This window comes from Rana temporaria, chromosome 3 (genome assembly GCF_905171775.1).
Source record: "Rana temporaria chromosome 3, aRanTem1.1, whole genome shotgun sequence".
Taxonomy (NCBI): domain Eukaryota; kingdom Metazoa; phylum Chordata; class Amphibia; order Anura; family Ranidae; genus Rana; species Rana temporaria.
In genome coordinates, this window is record NC_053491.1 from 416,044,360 (window position 1) to 416,067,370 (window position 23,011).

The following is a 23,011-nucleotide window of genomic DNA, read 5'->3' on the forward strand; positions in this document are numbered from 1 at the left end:
TACGTCGTTTACATAAGACATACGCCGGCGTAAAGTTAACCCTCATAAAGCAGGGGTAAGTCATGTTAGGAATGGACGTCGGAAACGTCGGAACAGCGTCGTGTTTTACGTCGTTTGCGTAAGTCGTCCGTGAATGGGGCTGGACGTAAGTTACGTTCACGTCGACTATGCATTGAGCGGGCGTAATTTAATTTGAAAATTCGACATGATACTGAGCATGCGCACGCATGCGCCGTTCGAAAAAAGCGTCATTTACGTGGGGTCATGATTAGTTTACATAAAACACGCCCCCCTGTTCCTCATTTGATTTAGGCGCGCTTACGCCGGCACATTTACGCTACGCCGCCGTAACTTTAGACGCAAGTGCTTTGTGAATACAGCACTTGCCTCTCTAAGTTGCGGCGGCGTAGCGTAACTACGATACGCTACGCCCGCCTACATTTACACCGCTGACTGTGAATCTGGCCCAAAGTCTTTATATTCTGTTTAATGTAGGTGGTGTAAGTAATTTTAACTTGATATCAGTCTCTTGTGTTTCCTGTACAGTAAAGCTTAGACTGGCAGGGGGAAAGCTGTACAAGAAACCATCAGATATATTGTGGTGTTCATGAGTTATCTAGGAGCATACTGATAGAATGAAGGATCAGAATGTGTGGAAATATCTCCTAACGTGCCCTGTTTAGGAGATATTTCACTTGTAGTGCACCGATGATGTAATCAGCGCATGCGCTGTGAAGAAACGATGCATACTACCCCAGTATGCTTTTAATTTGCAGGGTTTGCAGGGAGCAAAAGAGGAATTAAAACCCATTAGGGTTTACTTCCTCTTTAAGATTTACTTTTAACAACCCTTTTGAGGACTTGTAATTGTTTGCAGATATTATTTTCATTTTTTTTGTACATTTATTTACTGTAGGAATAACATATCCCATACACTTTACTGAGAATAAACACACGTGCAAGGTAAAAGTTGTTGCTGCTGAATACACCAACAGATAAATATCCATAGTCACGCGTACACACTTGCATACCAAGACATTTTATCCCTCTAGTATGTTCTCTAATTGTCGAAGGGGAGACATAAGCATGAGGAGAACATATGATTTCCAGGTAGACAGTGACATAGTATGTACCTGACACTTGGAAACATGATGCAGGCATTGGCTCCACATGTGCAGCTGGGATTGTCATGACTCATTCCCAGATTATGCCCCATCTCATGAGAAATTATTGCTCCAACACCAGCTGCATCCATGAAGAAATCCTAGGAAAATTATAAATAGGTGGAAATCATAAGATGTCATGACACAAATTCAAATTCATGTTATGTGATACAGAGTTTTTATGCATTTATTATACTACAACCATCCTCAAAATTCAATGAACCACCTAATTTTCATTTGTCTTCTAATAGCAGTGATCACAAATTAGGTGATAACAATCATTAACATCTAATCTTTGGCTTCAAAATGTCAGTGAAAACACTATATATATTTTACGAAACTGTATCTCTTAGTGGTTATGAATTTTAAATATGGAAATTTGTTTTGCTGGGATTAAAAGACCCAGGGCCAGATTCAGAAAGAATGGCGTAAGTTTAGGCGGGCGTAGCGCATCTCATATGAGATACGCTGCCGTAACTTAGAGAGGCGAGTACCGTATTCAGAAAAAAATAAAGGGCCGCAACAAAAAAAAGTTCTGTTCTTCTTGATGTCCAGCGCGACTGACAACAATAACACACAGTTTCTTTTGTGTTACAGGTACTGCACAAGTAAGACCGTTATTCTACATGTGACCTTCAAAACAGCCAATTACAGGTAAGTATGTAAATTACTCTTAACTGTCAAACTTTATTTAATTTTAAGGGTCTGCAATGGTCCCATAGGTAGGCTTTGGTGGGCAATTCCTTGCCCTGTCCACTTTCATTCTTGGAAACAACTGCAAACGGAACACAAGGACCATGAGAGAGAGAAGCATGGAATTCAGGAAGAGGCTGAGGGAAGGGAGCGCAGTTTTACAAACTTCAAGACAAACTTTGGGCCAGATTCACAAAAGAGATACGACGGCGTATCTCCTGATACGTCGTCGTATCTCTGTTTTAGGGTCTTCCTAACTATGCGACTGATTCATAGAATCAGTTACGCATAGTTTGCCCTAAGATCCGACAGGTGTAATTGAATTACACTGTCGGATCTTAGTTTGCGTCGTAAACCAGCACCGGGTATGCAAATTAGTACTTACGGCGATCCACAACGGTTTTTCGCGTTCGTTACGTCGTCGCTAGTCTAGTTTCCCATCGCAATTTTAGTCGTCGTTTTACCTTCCCTAACTTTACACAGCCCACGTATGTGCTGTTTAAAGTATGGCCATCGTTCCCGCGTCGAAATTTTAAAATATTTTTGTCTTACGTAAGACGTCTGGGAATATGAAAGTACGCTACGCACGTCGCCGTTCGAAAAAATGACGTCACTTCGCGCAAAGCACGGCTGGAATTTCAAAACGGAGCATTAGCAGTAGGTCCGGCGCGGGAGCGCGCCTAATTTAAATGGCACACGCCCCTTTGAATTACGTGCTTACGCCGGAGGCCGCCGGCGTAAGTTTTCATTGCAAGTGCTTTGTGAAACAGGCACTTGCGATGAAAACTTGTGGCGGTGTAACGTATCTACGATACGTTACGCCGCCGCGGTTCTATGTGAATATGGCCCTTTATTACTGGGAAGTGTTTATCAGCCCCTGGCTGTACCTGTGTGTTTTTTTTTTTTTCACTCTGAATATCTGTGTACACAGTGGCATTTTTTTTATTGATTCATTATATCTATGTTAGTGACACCCTCGTTCACAACACAGTAAATAAGGTTTATGCACATAGGGCTTTAACAGGCATTTCATATGTCCAGCGTATTTCCTGACACTTTCCCTTTGCCCAGGGAGCCGCACGTCCTGTGCATAGCTTGCCATACAAATGAATGGCTGTACATGGCTACGCCCTTGTAAAAGCCAATGCTTTTTTGAACAGATGTGAAAGATGGTATTTCTCATAATACGTTCTTTCGTTCTCATAAACCGCTATTATATCTCCACTCTGAACTGCTCTATTTACTGCTTTCCTTTATAGAAGATGATAAAACATCAGTTTTCATCATAAAGAAATAGCTATTAATGTATTAGTAATAAAAAATTCTTCTATATTTTGTTTTAGTGATGTAACCCCAATATTGAGTTGGTTTTACCTGGTTAACTCCAACAGACATCAGTTCACACATCGCACTTAATGGCGCATAACCGACAGTAGTACCATTGAAGTCAATGTCCCTGCAAAAACAAACATAAAAAATCATAGTATTGGGTACTGTTATTCAAATGCTTGCGTTAAGATTTTTATTTTATATTTTTCAGTACATGCTGGCTAATAGCTGTTCCAAAGTTTTTACTAATGTGTGCTATATAAGTAAGCCTGTGGGCAGATCAAGCACACCAAATTATTTTTAGGTTCTGAACAAGTAAAAGCACCTTCAAACAAGCCCACAGTCATCCCTGTATCTACAGTGCCTTAAACAAGTATTCATACCCCTTGAAATTTTCCACATTTTGTTATGTTTGAACCAAAAACGTGAATATATTTTATTGGGAATTTATGTGATAGACCAACACAAAGTGACACGAAATTGTGAAGTGGAAGAAAAGTAATAAATGGTTTTAAATTTTTTTTACAAATAAATATTTCAAAAGAGTGGTGTACATTTGTATTCAGTCCTCCTGCGTCAATACTTTGCTGAGATTACAGTTGCAAGCAGGGCCGCCATCAGGGGGGTACAGGCAGTACACCTGTAAGGGGTCTGGAGGTCCCCAGGGGCCCGGAGATCCCCAGGGCCCCGGATGACAACCCCCCTTTTTTTTTATTAAAAAAAAAACGTTTTTTTATATATTTGTTTATTTCTTTTTATATATATTGTATTTATTATTAATAATAATAATAATTATTATTATTATTATTATTATTATTATTAAAGGGCCCAGAGGTCCCCAGGGCCTCGGATGGCAAGCCCCCTTTTTTTTACAAAAAAAAATCTTTTATTTATATATTTTTTTATTTCTTTTATTTATAATTTTTTATAAATATAAATATATATATATATATATATATATATATATATATATATATATATATATATATATATATATATATATATATATATATGTATTTATTATTAATAATAATAATTATTATTATTTTTATTATTAAAGTGCCCAGAGGTCCCCAGGGCCCTGGATGGCAACCCCCCTTTTCTTTTCTTTTTTTATATATTTTTTTTATAAATGTTTGTTTATTTTTTTGAATATATGTTTATTTTTTTTATTAAAGGGCCCAGAGGTTTCTTTTTTTTTTTCATTTTTATTAAAGGGCCCAGAGGTCCCCAGATGGCAACCCCTCTTTTTAACCTCTTCCATACCGGGCAGTTATACACACTTCCATACCAGGCCTATTCTGGCACTTCTCTCCTACATGTACAAATCATAATTTTTTTGCTAGAAAATTACGCAGAACCCCCAAACATTATATATGTTTTTTTAGCAGACACCCTAGGGAATAAAACGACGGTCATTGAAACCTTTTATCTTGCACGGTATTTGCGCAATAATTTTTCAAACGCCTTTTTTTGGGAAAAAAATTGTTTCATGAATTAAAAAAATTTAAAGACAGTAAAGTTAGCCCAATTTTTTTGTAAAATATGAAATATGATGTTACACCGAGTAAATAGATACCTAACATGTCACACTTTAAAATTGCGCACACTCATGGAATGGCGCCAAACTTCGGTACTTAAAAATCTCCATAGGCAACGATTTGAAATTTTTTACAGGTTACCAGTTTAGATTTACAGAGGAGATCTAGTGCTAGAATTGTTGCTGGCACTCTAACGCACGCGGCGATACCTCACATATGTGGTTTAAACGGCGTTTACATATGTCGGCGGGACTTGCGTGTGCGTTCGCTTCTGCGCGCAAGCTACCGGGGACAGGGGCGTTAAAAAAATTAATTTTTATTTCTTTTTTTTTTTTTATATATATTTATTTCTTTTTTTACACTTTTTTTTTTAATTTTTTTTTTTTTTTTATCACTTTTATTCCTATTACAAGGAATGTAAACATCCCTTGTAATAGGAATGTGTGTGACAGGTACTCTTTATGGAGAGATGCGGGGTCAATAAGACCCCACATCTCTCCTCCAGGCTGGAAAGCATGAAATCGGTGAAAAAAAATTCACCGATCTCATGCTTGTGGTTGCTTAGCAGCCGCAATCGCGGCTTTGTTTACTTACGGGGACCCGGGCGTGACGTCATCACATCGCGCCCGGGTCCTCCGACGGTCATAGAGATGACTGGTGACCATCTGGTCACCAGTCATCTCTATGCTTCCTGCGAGCGCCGGACGATTCGTTCTCCGGGCCCCCGATGGCACGGGAGAGCCCGGAGAAGCACCGGATGGCGGCGGGAGGGGGGGGATGTCCCCTCCCGCCGCCTGTAAGAACGATCTAGCGGCGGAACCGCCGCTATGATCGTTCTTACGTTGTGCAGAATCGCCGGCAGTTTAGAAGGATATCTGAATGATGCCTCTAGCTGCAGGCATCATTCAGATATCCACCCGGAAAGCCCAGGACGTCACATGACGTCCACTCTGAACGGCAGAAGTTCTTTGTGGACGTCATTTTACTATGGGCCGGTAGGGAAGTGGTTAAAAATAAATACATATATATATTTTTTTCTTTCTTTTTTTCTTTCTATTAAAGGGCCCAGAGGTCCCCAGGGCCCCGGATGGCTACCCCCCTTTTTATATATATATTTTTCTTTATTTCTTCTTTTTTTTGTAAAGGCCCCCCCCCCCCCTTTCCTTCAGGCGGCAGCACCACCCCCCGGTCCTCTGGGGGCCCATACCTGAAGCTGTGTAAGGGGCCCATGGGTGTAGGAACCCTTACAAATCTGGGGGGGACAGCATTTTTACTCGCCAGGTATATTCGTATCTCAAGCCAATAGATCAAACTATTGAAGCAATCCAGAGAGGGTAATGCGAAGAGCAATATGCAGCAATAAAAAAATAAACCATCATAGCATTAGTAAAACACATGGCATTAGTAAAAACCAACCGGTATAGCATTAGTAAAAACCAACCCACATGGCATTAGTAAAAATCAACCCACATGGCATCAGTAAAAATTAACCCACATGGCATCAGTAAAAATTAACCAACATGGCATCAGTAAAAATCAACCCACATGGCATCAGTAAAAATCAACCCACATGGCATCAGTAAAAATTAACCCACATGGCATTACTAAAAATCAACCCACATGGCATAAGTAAAAATTAACCCACATGGCATAAGTAAAAATTAACCCACATGGCATTAGTAAAAATCAACCCACATGGCATTAGTAAAAATCAACCCACATGGCATCAGTAAAAATCAACCCACATGGCATCAGTAAAAATTAACCCACATGGCATTAGCAAAAATCAACCCACATGGCATTACTAAAAATCAACCCACATGGCATAAGTAAAAACTAACCCACATGGCATCAGTAAAAATCAACCCACATGGCATCAGTAAAAATCAACCCACATGGCATCAGTAAAGATCAACCCACATGGCATCAGTAAAAATTAACCCACATGACATCAGTAAAAATTAACCAACATGGCATCAGTAAAAATCAACCCACATGGCATCAGTAAAAATCAACCCACATGGCATCAGTAAAAATTAACCCACATGGCATTAGCAAAAATCAACCCACATGGCATTACTAAAAATCAACCCACATGGCATAAGTAAAAACTAACCCACATGGCATCAGTAAAAATCAACCCACATGGCATCAGTAAAAATCAACCCACATGGCATCAGTAAAAATCAACCCACATGGCATCAGTAAAAATTAACCCACATGACATCAGTAAAAATTAACCCACATGGCATTACTAAAAATCAACCCACATGGCATAAGTAAAAATTAACCCACATGGCATAAGTAAAAATTAACCCACATGGCATTAGTAAAAATCAACCCACATGGCATCAGTAAAAATCAACCCACATGGCATCAGTAAAAATTAACCCACATGGCATTAGCAAAAATCAACCCACATGGCATTACTAAAAATCAACCCACATGGCATAAGTAAAAACTAACCCACATGGCATCAGTAAAAATCAACCCACATGGCATCAGTAAAAATCAACCCACATGGCATCAGTAAAAATCAACCCACATGGCATCAGTAAAAATTAACCCACATGACATCAGTAAAAATTAACCAACATGGCATCAGTAAAAATCAACCCACATGGCATCAGTAAAAATCAACCCACATGGCATCAGTAAAAATTAACCCACGTGGCATTACTAAAAATCAACCCACATGGCATAAGTAAAAATTAACCCACATGGCATAAGTAAAAATTAACCCACATGGCATTAGTAAAAATCAACCCACATGGCATTAGTAAAAATCAACCCACATGGCATTAGTAAAAATTAACCCACATGGCATCAGTAAAAATTGTGGCACAGTGGCTGCGTGTTAGGTTGGGCACAGTGGTGACAATTGATGGGCACAGTGGCTGCGTTTGATGGGCACAGTGGCTGTGTGTGATTGGCACAGTGGATGCGTTTGGGCACAGTGGCGACAATTGATGGGCACAGCAGTGGCTGTGTTTGATGGGCACAGTGGTGACAATTGATGGGCACAGTGGCTGCGTTTGATGGGCACAGTGGCTGTGTGTGATTGGCACAGTGGATGCGTTTGGGCACAGTGGCGACAATTGATGGGCACAGTGGCTGTATGTGATGGCACAGTGGCTGCGTGTGATGAGCACAGTGGCGACAATTGATGGGCACAGTGGCTACTACGTTTGATGGGCACAGTGGCTGCATGTGATGGCACAGTGACTGCGTTTGGTGGCACAATGAGGCTGCAATTAATGTTTTTTTTTTCTTTAGTGAGAGAAGGCAAGCTCAAAATAACAAACATTTTTTTTAAACTGCTATTTTTTATTTAAAAAATAAACCCACATGGCATCAGTAAAAATGGTGGCACAGTGGCTGCGTGTGATGGGCACAGTGGCGACAATTGATTGGCACAGTGGCTGCGTTTGATGGGCACAGTGGCTGTGTGTGATTGGCACAGTGGATGCGTTTGGGCACAGTGGCGACAATTGATGGGCACAGTGGCTGTGTGTGATTGGCACAGTGGATGAGTTTGGGCACAGTGGCGACAATTGATGGGCACAGTGGCTGTGTGTGATTGGCACAGTGGATGCGTTTGGGCACAGTGGCGACAATTGATGGGCACAGTGGCTGCGTTTGATGGGCACAGTGGCTGCATGTGATGGCACAGTGGCTGCGCGTGATGAGCACAGTGGCGACAATTGATGGGCACAGTGGCTATGTTTGATGGGCACAGTGGCTGCATGTGATGAGCACAGTGGCGACAATTGATGGGCAGAGTGGCTGCGTTTGATGGGCACAGTGGCTACGTTTGATGGGCACAGTGGCTGCATGTGATGAGCACAGTGGCGACAATAATGGGCACAGTGGCTGCGTGTGATGAGCACAGTGGCGACAATTGATAGGCACAGTGGCTGCGTTTGATGGGCACAGTGGCTGCATGTGATGGCACAGTGGCTGCGTGTGATGAGCACAGTGGCGACAATTGATGGGCACAGTGGCTACGTTTGATGGGCACAGTGGCTGCGTGTGATGAGCACAGTGGCGACAATTGATGGGCACAGTGGCTACGTTTGATGGGCACAGTGGCTGCATGTGATGAGCACAGTGGCGACAATTGATGGGCAGAGTGGCTGCGTTTGATGGGCACAGTGGCTACGTTTGATGGGCACAGTGGCTGCATGTGATGAGCACAGTGGTGACAATTGATGGGCACAGTGGCTGCCTGTGATGAGCACAGTGGCGACAATTGATAGGCACAGTGGCTGCGTTTGATGGGCACAGTGGCTGCATGTGATGGCACAGTGGCTGCGTGTGATGAGCACAGTGGCGACAATTGATGGGCACAGTGGCTACGTTTGATGGGCACAGTGGCTGCGTGTGATGAGCACAGTGGCGACAATTGATGGGCACAGTGGCTACGTTTGATGGGCACAGTGGCTGCATGTGATGGCACAGTGACTGCGTTTGGTGGCACAGTGAGGCTGCAATTAATGTTTTTTTTTTCTTTAGTCAGAGAAGGCAAGCTCAAAATAACAAACATTTTTTTAAACTGCTATTTTTTATTAAAAAAATTATGGTCACCTCAGGCTGAGGTGACCATAATTTTTTAAATAAAAAATAGCAGTTTAAAAAAATGTTTGTTATTTTGAGCTTGCCTTCTCTCACTAAAGAAAAAAAAAAACATTGAGGTCCTCAGCTCAGTCCAACACCCCCCCTCCCCAATACACAATACTTTCTTACTTTTTATGAAGGTTCTGTCTTCTTGCAGACAGTTTTTACTGTAATCAGTATTAGTAAGGCAGGCCAGGCCCAGGCGCAGCAGCAGGCTCCTCGTGACCATGAGTCACAACTTGATCTCTGACTGGTGCCGACAGTCACTCTCGCTCCCTCCTCCCTCTCTCACCTCCGTGACGTCACGCGGCGCACGGCGGTGGAAATGGAATGAACCAAATCAATCCTCCATGGGGGGGGGGGGGCGAGGAGACGCACAGGAGGAAAGGGAGCCACCCAGGAGCGCACGCGGCAGCCAGTGAGTCGGCGCCAGCGGGCACACAGTTTAGTGAGCGCAGTCACATCTGGGGGGGATTTTACCATACATGTCCCCCCCGCATTATTTCCTGGGGGGGGATGCGTCCCCCCCATCCCCCCCGGTTCCTACGCCCGTGAAGGGGCCCCATAATTCCTGATGGCGGCCCTGGTTGCAAGTCTTTTTGGTGATGTCTCTACCAGATTTACACATCTAGAGAGTGACAATTTTGCTCATTCTTCTTTGCAAAATAACTCAAGCTCTGTCAGATTGTATGGAGAGCGTCTGTGAACAGCAATTTTCAAGTCTTGCCACAGATTCTTAATTGGATTTAGGTCTGGACTTTGACTGGGTCATTCTAACACATGAATATACTTTGATCTAAACTATTCCATTGTATCCCTGGCTGTATGTTTAGGGTTGTTCTGCTGGAAGGTGAACATCTGCCTGTCTCAAGTTTTTGAAGACTCTAACAGGTTTTCCTCTAAGATTGTCCTGTATTTGGCTCCATCCATCGTCCCATCAACTCTGACCAGCTTCCCTGTCCCTGCTGAAAACAAACATCCCCACAACATGATGCTGCCACCACCATGTTTCACGGTGGGGATGGTGTTTAGGGTGATGTGCAGAATTTGTTTTCTGCCACACATAGCGTTTTGCTTTTAGGCCAAAAAGTAAAATTGTGTTCTTATCTGACCAGACCACCTTCTTCCACATGTTTGCTGTGTCCCCCACATGGCTTCTTGCAAGCTGCAAAAGGGACTTCCTATGGATTTATTTCTACAATGGCTTTTTTTCTTGCCACTCTTCCATAAAGGCCTGAGCTGTGGATCTCTGCAGCTCCTCCAGCATTACCATGGGTTTCTTGGCTGCTTCTCTGATTAATACTCTCCTTGCCCGACCTGTAAGTTTAGGTGGACGGCCATGTCTTGGTAGGTTTGCAGTTGTGCCATTCTCTTTCCATTTTCGGATGATGGGTTGAACAGTGCTCTGTGAGATGTTCAAAGCTTGGGATATGTTTTTTTATAACCTAACCCTGCTTTAAACTTCTCTACAACTTTATCCCTGACCTGTCTGGTTTGTTCCTTGGCCTTCATGATGCTGTTTGTTCACTAAGGTTCTCTAACAAACCTCTGAGGGCTTCACAGAACAGCTGTATTTATACTGAGATTAAATTACACACAGGTGGCTCTATTTACTAATTAGGTGACTACTAAAGGCAATTGAATCCACTAGATTTTAGTTAGGGGTATTATAGTAAAGGGGGCTGAATACAAATGCACGCCACACTTTTCAGATATTTATTTGTAAAAAAAACTTGAAAACCATTTATAATTTTCCTTACACTTCACAATTATGTGCCACTTTATGTGGGTTTATCACATAAAATCTCAATAAAATACATTTACGTTTTTGGTTGTAACATGATAAAATGTGGACAATTTTAAGGGGTATGAATACTTTTTCAAGGCACTGTACATTCTTTGTGGAGAAATAAAAGTTTACATTTCCCATCACAGGTAGATCACATTTAACCACTTAAGGACCGCCTCCTGCACATATACATTGGCAGAATGGCACGGCTGGGCACATGCACGTACAGGTACGTCCTCTTTAAGTGTCCAGCAGTGGGTCGCGGGGGCGCGCCGCACGCCCGCGACTGGGTCCGAAGCTCCGTGAGCGTGACCCCGGGACCCGCGGACCCGATCGCCGCTGGAGTCCCGCGATCGGTCCCCGGAGCTGAAGAACGGTGAGAGCTGTGTGTAAACACAGCTTCCTCGTTCTTCACTGTGGCGCCGTCATTGATCGTGTGTTTCCTTTTATAGGGAAACACAATCAATGACTTCACACCTACAGCCACACCCCCCCCCTACAGTTAGAAACACAAATGAGGTCACACTTAACTCCTTCAGCGCCCCCTTGTGGTTAACTCCCAAACTGCAATTGTCATTTTCACAGTAAACAATGCATTTTTAATGCATTTTTTGCTGTGAAAATGACAATGGTCCCAAAAAAGTGTCAAAATTGTCCGAAGTGTCCGCCATAATGTCGCAGTCACGAAAAAAATCGCTGATAGCCGCCATTAGTAGTAAAAAAATAAAAATGCAATAAAACTATCCCCTATTTTGTAAACGCTATAAATTTTGCGCAAACCAATCGATAAACGCTTATTGCGATTTTTTTACGGAAAATAGGTAGAAGAATATGTATCGGCCTAAACTGAGGAAAACATTTTTTTTATATATATATATTTTTGGGGGATATTTATTATAGCAAAAAGTAAAAAATATTGAATTTGTTTCAAAATTGTCGCTCTATTTTTGTTTATAGCGCAAAAAATAAAAACCGCAGAGGTGATCAAATACCACCAAAAGAAATCTCTATTTGTGGGAAAAAAAGGACACTAATTTTGTTTGGGAGCCACATTGCACGACCACGCAATTGTCAGTTAAAGCGACGCAGTGCCGAATCGCAAAAACTGGCCAGGTCCTTTAGCTGCCTAAAGGTCCGGGTCTTAAGTGGTTAATGAGAACAGGTCTTGTTGTCTGCCAGCCCTCTAATGTAATCATTCAACAGATGTTTCTTAACTGTTAACTATACAATTTACAATCAGAACATACAATTAATTTTACATTTACCATGCCTATAACTAAACTATCCAATCAATAAATCTATATCCAGCCAGGCAGACCCTTGCACATACAGTGCCTTGAAAAAAGTATTTATACCCCTTGAAATTTTCCACATTTTGTCATGTTACAACCAAAAACGTAAATGTATTTTATTGAGATTTTATGTGATAGACCAACATAAAGTGGCACATAATTGTGAAGTGTAAGGAAAATCATAAATGATTTTCAATTTTTTTTTACATTAAGTGTGCATTAAGATGAAAACTTTCTGACTTTAGAACCACTTTAAGACCCCTTTCACACCGAGCCGCCGACGCTATGGGCGGATATGCACTATTTTTACCGCCGACGCTCTGGGCGGATTTGCGGTGCATTTCGGCCACTAGTGGGGCCGGTTTCCCATTGATTTCAATGGGCAGCAGCGGTGAAGGAGTGGTATACACACCACTCCTTCACCGCTCCAAAGATGGGGCTAGTAGGACTTTTTTTACCGTCCTGCTAGCGCAACGCTCCAGTGTGAAAGCCCTGGGGCTTTCACACTGGAGATAATGGTGTGGCTGTTTGAGGGCACAGTGCAGGCGCTATTTTTAACGCTATAGCGCCTGCAACACACTCCAGTGTGAAAGGGGTCTAAGTCCAGAAATATTTAAATATTTATCACTGCACTCAGCAGATGGTATACTCAAAGTTAACTCACCAAATTTCTGAAACTTTTAAGCTGTATTTTGATTTGCTGACCAGACATACAGTAAGTGAATCATTCAAACGAGGGACACCTACCCCCCCCCTCATCCAAGCTCATTGGGGAGATTTCCTAAATCTATGTGTGTGGCGCACACATAATCTGGTGCAGCTGTGCATAGTAACCAATCAGCTTCTAAGGCCGGGTTCACACTTGTCCGACAAACGCTCCGACGTGTGAAAATCAATGTTTCCCTATGGGAGCCGTCTTAACTGGTCCGACACAAGTCAGTCCGACTTTGAAAATGCTCCCTGTACTACTTTGGTCCGAGATTGATCCTACTACAGCCCATTGAATATCATTGAAGTCGGAACAAAGTAGGAGCCTTGTCCTTACCAATCCGACTTTTGACATCCGACATGTGATTACAGCAGCAGTAAAAGGAATTTATCTCACTCTGGGATTGTTTTGATTGGTCAAAGAACAAGTCAGACTATCACAAAGTGTTCATGAAAGTTGGATGGATGTAGGACCAATGTAGGACAGATGTCGCAGAGCAAAGTAGGATGAAAGTCTTACTGCTGTCGTGTAGTATATTGTGAACCCAGCCTAACTGTTCAGCTTCTTCAATTAAGCTTCACCTATAGAACCTGGAAACAAATCGTCTACTATGCACTATCCGAGATTATGTGTGCTCTAGTTTTGAGGCATGGGGGTGTCGGCGGTAAAACGCTGCCATTTTTAGCGGTGCTTTACTGTCGTTTTAGGGATGTTTATGGGCTGTTAGCGGGGCGCTTTTCACTCCCACTAGCAGCCGAAAATTAGTTAAAAGCACCGGCAAAGCGCTGCTGCTTCAACAGCGCTGCCCATTAATTTCAATAGGCTCCTAAAGCGCCTCAAAGATGGTGCTTGCAGGACTTTTTTTAGCGTCCTGCCAGTGCACCGCTCCAGTGCGAAAGCACTCAGGCTTTCAAGAGGTGCTTTGCATCTGCTATTTTTAGCATGATAGCGCCTGTAAAGTGCCTCAGCGTGAAAGTAACCTTAGTAAATCTCTCGCACTCTGGGCCAGATCCTCAAAAGGGATACGCCGGCGTATCTACTGATACGCCGTCGTATCCCTGTTTCTATCTTTGGAACTGATCCACAGAATCAGTTTCCAAAAGATAGGCAGAACATCCGACATGTGTAAGGGACTTACACTGCCGGATCTTAGGATGCAGTACCGCATCCGCCGCTGGGGGCATTTCGAGTCAAAATGCCGCTTCGGGTATGCAAATTAGCACTTACGGAGATCCACGAAGCTTTTACGCTTCGTTTTTTCTCCGTAAGTATTAAGTTGCATGTGTAAAATTAGGGCTGCTTTTACAAAGTGTAAACTGTTTACACCTTGTAAAAGTAGACCCTTCTTACCCGCGACGCTGTTATTTATTTTTTTTTTTCCCCGCCGTATCTTTTTTTTTTCCAGACGCAACTTTTTTTACCCGGCGCGATTCACAAAACTCGGCGTAACGTAAAACCGCGCTATGCACGTCGGGAAAATGACGTTGTGAGCATGCGCAGTATGTCCGGTGCGGGAGCGCGCCTAATTTAAATGGGACTCGCCCCATGAAAATAGGAACGCCTTGCGCCGGACGGATTTAAGTAACACAGCCGAAAATTTCTAGGTAAGTGCTTTGTGGATCGGGCACTTAGGTAGAAATTTTGCGGCAGTGTAACTTAAATCAGAATATTTAAGTTACGGCGGCTCTTTGTGGATCTGGCCCTCTGTGTTCAGTTGAGCATAGCCCATCAGTAAGTGAGCAATCACTGCTGACCTAAGTCGGAAAGTTCAATATCTTCTGAAAACGCTTTATCTTGGTAGCTCCCTGTAATGATAATTATTATGAAAATTGTAAGTAAAACTGGTCAAATCCCACTATGGTTTTCCTTTTAAACTTTCCTTTAATAATTGAAACTAGTGGATATCCACTTTGGCACATCCGATGGCTGTGTGTCACTCACCTCTCTAAAGAATAGCTAAGTGATAGGTAGCAGCTGCACAGGCAGACAGGAGCATGCATTACACGTGAAATTATTTATATTTGTTAATAAGGACTTACGTAAGGAACTGGGCATTGTCATGATGTTTTCTGGGCAGCAGATCATTTATCCTCCACTGTGAAAATCGATTTAAAAGTGTGTCCACATTGGAGACCACTTCAATCTGATCACTGCTGTCCCATATTTCAATCCCAATCAGAGCTACATAAATATTGATACTTTTATATACCTGTATAATAAAAACAAGAAAGGACTGAGATGGTAAATATGCCCAAAGACATTTATTAAGCAGAAAATCCTCAGCAGAGGTTTTTTTTTTAATTGCATAGTTATTCTGTTCCCATGTGACATGGTCAAATAGTTATTAGTCCCTGTTTTGGAGTAATGAAGCAATCTGTTCATAGTCTTGGGAGTCTTTTGTGAAGACATGGTTCGACTGTCATCAAGGCAGCTGAATGTGGAGCACCTCAGGCCTCGTACACACGACCGTTTTCCTCGACAGAATCCATCAAGAAACTTGGTTGCAGAGCTTTTTTGCCGAGGAAAACGGTCGTGTGTATGCTTTTCATCGAGAAACCTGTCGAGGAACTCGACGAGGAAAAAAGTTCTCTTTTTTCTCGACGGGAGTCTCAATTTCCTCGTCGTGTTCCTCGTCGGGCTGGTTTTCGACGAGAAACATGATCGTGTGTATGCTGAGAAACCCGCGCATGCTCAGAATAAAATATGAGACGGGAGCGCACCTTCGGTAAAAGTAGCGTTTGTAATTGAGATGGCACATTTGTCACGCTGTAACAGACTGAAAAGTGCAAATCATCTCCTACCAAACTTTTACTTAACACGCAGTAACATGAGATTAGCAAAAGCAGCCCCAAGGGTTGTGCCAGTGGAATCAAACTTCCCCTGAACAACGAGATTTGGTCTTGACTGTGTGTACACAAAGAAAGCTTGTCGAGTTTCTCGACAAGCCTAACAAGGAACTCGTCGAGGAAAACAATGTGTCTTTTCCGACGAGTTCCTCGGTCATGTGTACGAGGCCTCAGAGTGCTTAGTGGGGGGAGGAATAGCTTGGCCTTGGCCTGTCAGAAGGAACAGATTTTCTAACATCCAAATGCTCCCTCCCTGCCATCAAAGGCCAGTCACTATTATTTATGAGAACCAAAGAAATGTCATCTCATGCTTCTTTCCTGTTTGTAGAAATCCCAACCATGTCCTAAAAATGAGAAGCATTAATAAACCATTGCATTACCTTGTTTATGTAATTCACAATATCAAACAGCCTCTGTTTCACAGATTTGATGCTGCCATATTTATTGAACTGGAAGAGAAATACAGAACTGAGATGTCAAAATAACATTCTTTACATTTTGACACAATTAGATCTACCAATTAGCACAATGTAGATGTACATTCATAGTGGACTTACCTCCACTACCTAACCCTACCCATCCACAACCACCTTCCCCCCCAGAAATCTTCCCCAAGAAAGGGGAAGAACGATTTTGGATACAGGATGCAAACATTGGGACTGGGCAGCAACTTTTATAAATATGTAAATAAGCAGATATTCAGTGTGAACACTGCTCCAAGTTCCAGTGAGCCATATCATGTGCTAGCTGAAGGGAGCCCATCTATGCTCCAAATGCGATGTCATCACAGTGGATGCAACTTTATTGTGTCAGCACAAAACACACTACAGGCTGCCCATTACTGATGCACTGATACGTGTCAAAAAGGGTGGGGACTTCAGTGTGTTTTGTGCTGGCTCAATAAAGTTGCATCCACAGTGATGTCATCAGTTTGTTTCTATACATGTAAATAAGCAGTTGGGTTCATATAAATTTTGATAATAGAACAAAGACTGCATGTATGGTTTGGTACTTAAAGCAGGGGTTCACCCTAAAAAAAATGTTTTCTTTATCTACCATCTAAACCAGCATACTAGCGTCAGCTACAGTATGCTTTTTTTTTTTTGCGCTGTACTTACCGTTTAATCGTCCACTTTCGTTTCAGACTCCGGCGGGGAAATAGGCGTTCCTATGAAGAGGGGAACATGATTGACGTCCGGCTATGGCGCGGCACGCGTTCCGAAAATAGCCGAAATAGGACTCGGATATATACGCGCCTGCGCAGTCAGCTCCTAGTCTGTGCGCAGGCGCCGTATAACGCCGTGAACAGCCGAGTCCTACTCCGGCTATTTTCGGAACGCGTGACGTGCCATAGCCGGACGTCAATAATGTTCCCCTCTTCATAGGAACGCCTATTTCCCCGCCGGAGTCTGAAACGAAAGTGGACGATTAAACTGTAAGTACAGCGCAAAAAAAAATAAAAAAGGCATACTGTAGCTGACGCTAGTATGCTGGTTTGGATGGTACATAGTTGTCTTTTAGGGTGAACCTCCGCTTTAAAGCAGAGCTACACCCAAAAGGGGAAGCTCCACTTGTCTGCTTTCTCCCCCCCCCCCTCCGCTGCCACATTTAGCACCTTTTGGGGGGAAGGGGGTACCTGGTTTTGACAGGTACCCGCTCCCACTTCCGGATCACTTTTCCACGGCAAAGTGAGTCAGAAGTTCGGCCCCCTTCCTTCCCCCTGCAGCCTTTCCATTCACAGAGTGCATCGCGATTCGAGCATGTGCAATAAGAAACTGTCTGTGAAGACGCAAGGCTTCACTGCCAGATTCCCTTAGAAGAGATGGTGGTGCCAACACCCGAGAGCCAAATCAAGAATCAGCTCGGGTGAGGACACCACTGGATGCCTGGACAGGTAAGTGCCCTAATAATAAAAATCAGAAGCTACAGTATTTGTAGCTTCTGACTTTTAATTATTCGAGGGGGGACAATAACTCCTCTTTAACCACTTCAGCTCCGGTAAATTTACCCTCCTTTCTGACCAGGCCATTTTTTGGGATACAGCATTGCGTTACTTTAACTGACAATTTTGAGGTCGTGCGACACTGTGCCCCAATAATATTTATGTTCTTTTTTTCCCACAAATAGAGCTGTGTTTTGGTGGTATTTGATCACCTCTGCGTTTTTTTTTTTTTTCATTTGCGCTATAAACAAAAAAGGTCGACAATTTTGAAAATAAATAAATACATTTTTTACTTTCTAATTCTAATTTCTACATATTTTTGGTAAAAAAAAAAAAATCCCAATAAGCATATATTGATTGGTTTTCGCAACAGTTATAGCATCTACAAGCTTTTTGTTTATTTATTTATTTTACTAGTAAAGGTGGCGATCAGCGACTTATAGCGGGACTGAGATATTACGTGGCAGCAGAAAAACGCCCCAAAACGCCTTAAGCAAAAACCCATTGTTTTTAATAGCCCTTGTCCAAATCTGAGCGCTCTGTCGCTTGTAGCAAAATACCTGTCGCTCAAGAAAGTACATGAGCTACTTTTCAGGCAGAATTTAGCTTTTTAGGCCCCATAGACTTCAATGGGAATGCCTGAAAACACTTGACTTAACTGTTTTTTTTTCAGGTTTTTTTTTGCCTATATTACCGATAACTGATCCTCCCCCTAGTGATTTATTTTGGCAAAAAAAAAACAAAAAAAACTGAGACTTAAATAAACATAAAATGCTTGTAATAATCTTCTAAAAACGCCTGTATACACTTGCAAAAACACTAAATCACTCTGCTTAGTTGTGAATGCAGCCTTAAATTGATGGGTTTAGTTTTGCTTTAATATACAGTGATTAAATATTCAATAAAAATACATATAAAAGTCTATGAATTTTTCTTTTTACATCAACTGATGGTGTATAGGCAAGACTGATGAAAGTCAGCTTCATCGGATATCTGATGAAAAAATCCATCAGACTGTTTTCATCGGATGAACCGATCGTGTGTACAGGGCATAAGGGGTTGAGGATAGAGAGGGGACAAGGGACAGCAGAGATATTAGTTTAATAGCTCTTCTATCGCAGATACCTGCCAGTTAGATTGTTTTAGGTGAATGACTGGGTCACTTTAATTTTACACTAGAAGGCACATCATAACTATGATATAATGGAGTATATGATTTAACATAACACTGTAGTAATAAGCACATTAGCCTTACTATTCTGCGGTCGGCCACCATGTACAATTCAACATATTTTTTAGCATCCAACAGATTTTGCTTCTGAAAAAATAAAAAATGTAAATATTTATTACTATAAATATGTATATGAAAGTAACTAATACAATAATGACACACTCATCATTGCTAGAATAAAGTTTTTGCAGAGAGAAAAATGTAGGCTGTCATCGATAACCTACTGAAAATACTAGTTTCCTGGCAGACACTCCATGTAATTGGTTGCAAAACTTTTTTTCTGTCCACAACATAGTGATGTCAGTTATGCCTTGTTTAGATAATTGCTGGCTTTACACAGGCGCAGTCTGGGCGATGTAGTTTTGAAGATTATTTAAGCCATAACATGGGCTTTTTTTTCAGGAAAATAGGCACAGGAACTCAATCACGACCAAACACCCCGCCCCCCCCCCCCCCCCGTCTCTTATGCCCCGTACACACGATAAAAAAAAACAGCAATGCTAGACTACACATTTCTCTCATTTGGGATTTCTTTTAAGGTTTTTTTATAAATATTTAATCTCGAAAAAAATTTTTTTTACATGTGTTGCTATAGTTTACTTCTTACCAGTATTTTTTTTATTATACAGTATAATATTTATCTAGGAGACCAATCATGAAAAGAGTCTACAAAATCCAGATATTATTGTATGACTTTGCTATGTTCTAGACATGTAGACCCCTTTCTACATTTAAAGATTTCTGACCCCATCTTCCCTTCTGTAAATGATAGTTCTCTGGCTGTCATGGCGATAATGTGGCTTCACTTCTTAGTAAGCCCCCAATCTACTTCAGGTATGCAGATGAAGTTGGAATTCTCAACCAAAATGCTAGTTTTGCCTTAGTGGTTTGCTAGGAAGTAAAGCTGGGGGATCAGTATGGTGGAGAAGTAGCTCTATTAGGAGAAGCACCACTTGGTGTTCTTATTTAACTTGGGGTTAAGTGGACGAAGAGTCCAACCTACATTGACCGTCAGTAATAAAGGGCCAGATTCACGTAGAATCGCGGCGGCGTAACGTATCCTAGATACGTTACACCGCCGCAATTTTTCATCGCAAGTGCCTGATTCACCAAGCACTTGCGATGAAAACCTACGCACGCGGCCTCCGGCGCAAGGCGGGCCAATTCAAATGGCGTGTGCCATTTAAATTAGGCGCACTCCCGCGCCGGACCTACTGCGCATGCTCCGTTTCCTAACTCCCGCCGTGCTTTGCGCGCCGTAACGTCATTTTTTTGAACGGCGACGCGCGTAGCGTACTTCCGTATTCCCTGACGGCTTACGCAAACGACGTTGATTTTTAAATTTCGACGCGGGAACGACGGCCATACTTTAGACAGCAATACACTTGCTGACTAAAGTTAAGGCACCAAAAAAAAAAGTGTAACTTTGCGACGGGAAACTAGCGTAGCAGCGACGTAGTGAACACGAAAAACCGCCGTGGATCGCTGTAACTGCTAATTTGCATACCCGACGCTGGTTTACGACGCAAACTCCCCCCAGCGGCGGCCGCGGTATTGCATCTTAAGATCCGACAGTGTAAAACAATTACACCTGTCGGATCTTCTGGCTATCTATGCGTAACTGATTCTATGAATCAGTCGCATAGATAGAAACAGAGATACGACGGCGTATCAGGAGAAACGCCATCATATCTCATTTGTGAATCTGGCCCAAAGACTCCATTACTGGTCATTAGTGAGTGAATGGTCACCTTACACTGGTGGTCACTGAGAGAAGTGTTCTTACATTGGTGGTTAGTGGAAACAGTTCTCCGTTACATTGATAATCAGTAGAGAAGTGCTCCTTTATATTGGTGGTCAGTGAGAGAAGAGCCCCCTACATCAGTGTGATAAGGACACTCTTAGGCCCCGTACACACGGCCGAGGAACTCGACGTGCCAAACACGTCGAGTTCCTCGGTGAGTTCAGGGATGAAGCCGCCGAGGAGCTCGGCGGGCCGCCTTCTCCCATAGAACAACGAGAAAATAGAGAACATGTTCTCTATTTTCTCGACGAGTTCCTTGGCGGCTCCATCGGGCCAAAAGTGTACAGACGACAGAGTTTCTCGGCAGAATCCGGGTTTGACCGAGTTTCTCGGTGAATTCTGCCGAGAAACTCTGTCGTGTGTACGAGGCCTTACATTCGTGATTAGTAGGGGAAGTGTTCTCTTACATTGGTGGTCAGTAGTAGAAATCGTGGGTGCTTTTTAAATTAATGGTAATGGTGACAAGTCCCCATACATTGGTGGTCAGTAAAGAGGTGCCCCTTACATTGGTGATTAGTAGAAGAAGTGACCCCTTACATTGGTGGTTATTGTAGTGCCCCAGTCAGTGGATGAAAGGCCCCCTTACATTGGTAAGGGAGAGGTGTACCCTCCTTTTAGTGGTCAGTCAGGTAAGGACTCCATGACATTAATGGGCATCAGTGGTTACTTGCTTGAAAAGGAAACACTGATACAGTTGCTGGCCCTTTTACTCCTGAAACTGTGGACACCATTGAGTGGAGATCATTCCAAGTAAGGCTGGAGTCTAGAAGCTAGCCATGGTATTTTATCACCTGAGGCCCCGTACACACGACCCGGCCGTGTCTACACTTTTGGCCGAGGAAGCCGACGAGGATCTCGGCGAGGAAATAGAGAACATGTTCTCTATTTCCTCGTTGTTCAATGGGAAATTTCGGCTCGCCGAGATCCTCGGCGGCTTCACAAGGAACTCGACGAGCAAAACGATGTGTTTTGCCCGTCGAGTTCCTCAGACGTGTGTACGGGGCCTGACAGTACCCAAGCTGTCATCCAGCCTCTAAGATTCTGACTCCTGTACAGGTATCTCATAAGGACATCTGTGCCCCTCCACAGGCAGTATATCCACCCCTGTTTAAATCTTCCTACAGTTCCAAAAAGAAAGGTACTCTACTCAAATTTTTGGTGGTATTAAACCCCAAAGCAAACATGTATTATATTGCAGCTTACTGTTTCTTAGATGTGATGGCTGCATTCATTTTCTATTTTAGGCCTTCTTTCTTCTATTTTCATCTGGTGATCTGGTCAGTAAGACTGTTGTTTATCAAAAGAACATGTCTAGCATAATGTATCAGTTACAAACCTTTATCCCAGAAGAAAAATAACGATTTTTTGTAACTGCTTATAAAGTGTGGACTGGACTTTGGCATGAATTTGTTAGTGTATTGAAATCTGCTAGTTCATCAAACACTCTCCTCCCAGCAAACTGACAATGCCCCCAGTGCTCCTTCATCCAGAGCAGGGGGCACTCTAATATAGGAGGTGTGTTACAGGCAAGATCACCAAGTGAAAACAAAAGGAAAAAAGCCTAAAATAAGGAAACAAATGCAGCCACCTAGTGATTGGTAAGCTGCAATATATTACACTTTTGGATTTGGGTTTAATGCCCCTTTTTAAAATCAAGTCAATTTTAAAAACTTTAAAACATAAATAGTTTATATCCTGATAATATTACCTCTGCATCTGTGACATGCAATAATTTAAATGTTGGAGGCTTTGCTGGGAGGGAGATGCTGGTGACACCACAAGTGTGGTTCAGCATGTCTTTTGCCTCATATATAGCGTGTTCCTCAGTGTCTGTCATCTTCAGGGGCTTAATAAGGAAGTTCTTCCCACTGGTCTGGATAGTCCCACTAAATGACGAATAAAAAAAAAAAAACATCACACCAGTTTTAAGGGTTTCGTCATAGTTAACCTAGAAGATTCAACATTCCTTTCTGGGCTATATTCTCATGATGTGCTGAGCTGATATGTCTTAAAAAGGTGCATTTACCAGATTTGTGCAATTCATTTAAAATGGAA

At 42.4% G+C, this 23,011-nt stretch overlaps 1 protein-coding gene across 1 annotated transcript in view; it reads right to left on the reverse strand.

The window, feature by feature from the left end:
• Positions 1 to 475: 475 nt before the first annotated feature.
• Positions 476 to 23,011, reverse strand: part of LOC120930528 (zinc metalloproteinase-disintegrin-like MTP9) — a 47,581-nt gene continuing 25,045 nt past the window's right edge. The window contains exons 6-12 of the mRNA XM_040341705.1: positions 22,665 to 22,842; positions 19,177 to 19,239; positions 16,360 to 16,428; positions 15,173 to 15,342; positions 3,231 to 3,312; positions 1,134 to 1,264; positions 476 to 572 (exon numbers count right to left, since the gene is read on the reverse strand). Of these exons, the coding sequence (XP_040197639.1) occupies positions 476 to 572; positions 1,134 to 1,264; positions 3,231 to 3,312; positions 15,173 to 15,342; positions 16,360 to 16,428; positions 19,177 to 19,239; positions 22,665 to 22,842 (790 nt within the window). The remainder of the gene's footprint in view (positions 573 to 1,133; positions 1,265 to 3,230; positions 3,313 to 15,172; positions 15,343 to 16,359; positions 16,429 to 19,176; positions 19,240 to 22,664; positions 22,843 to 23,011) is intronic.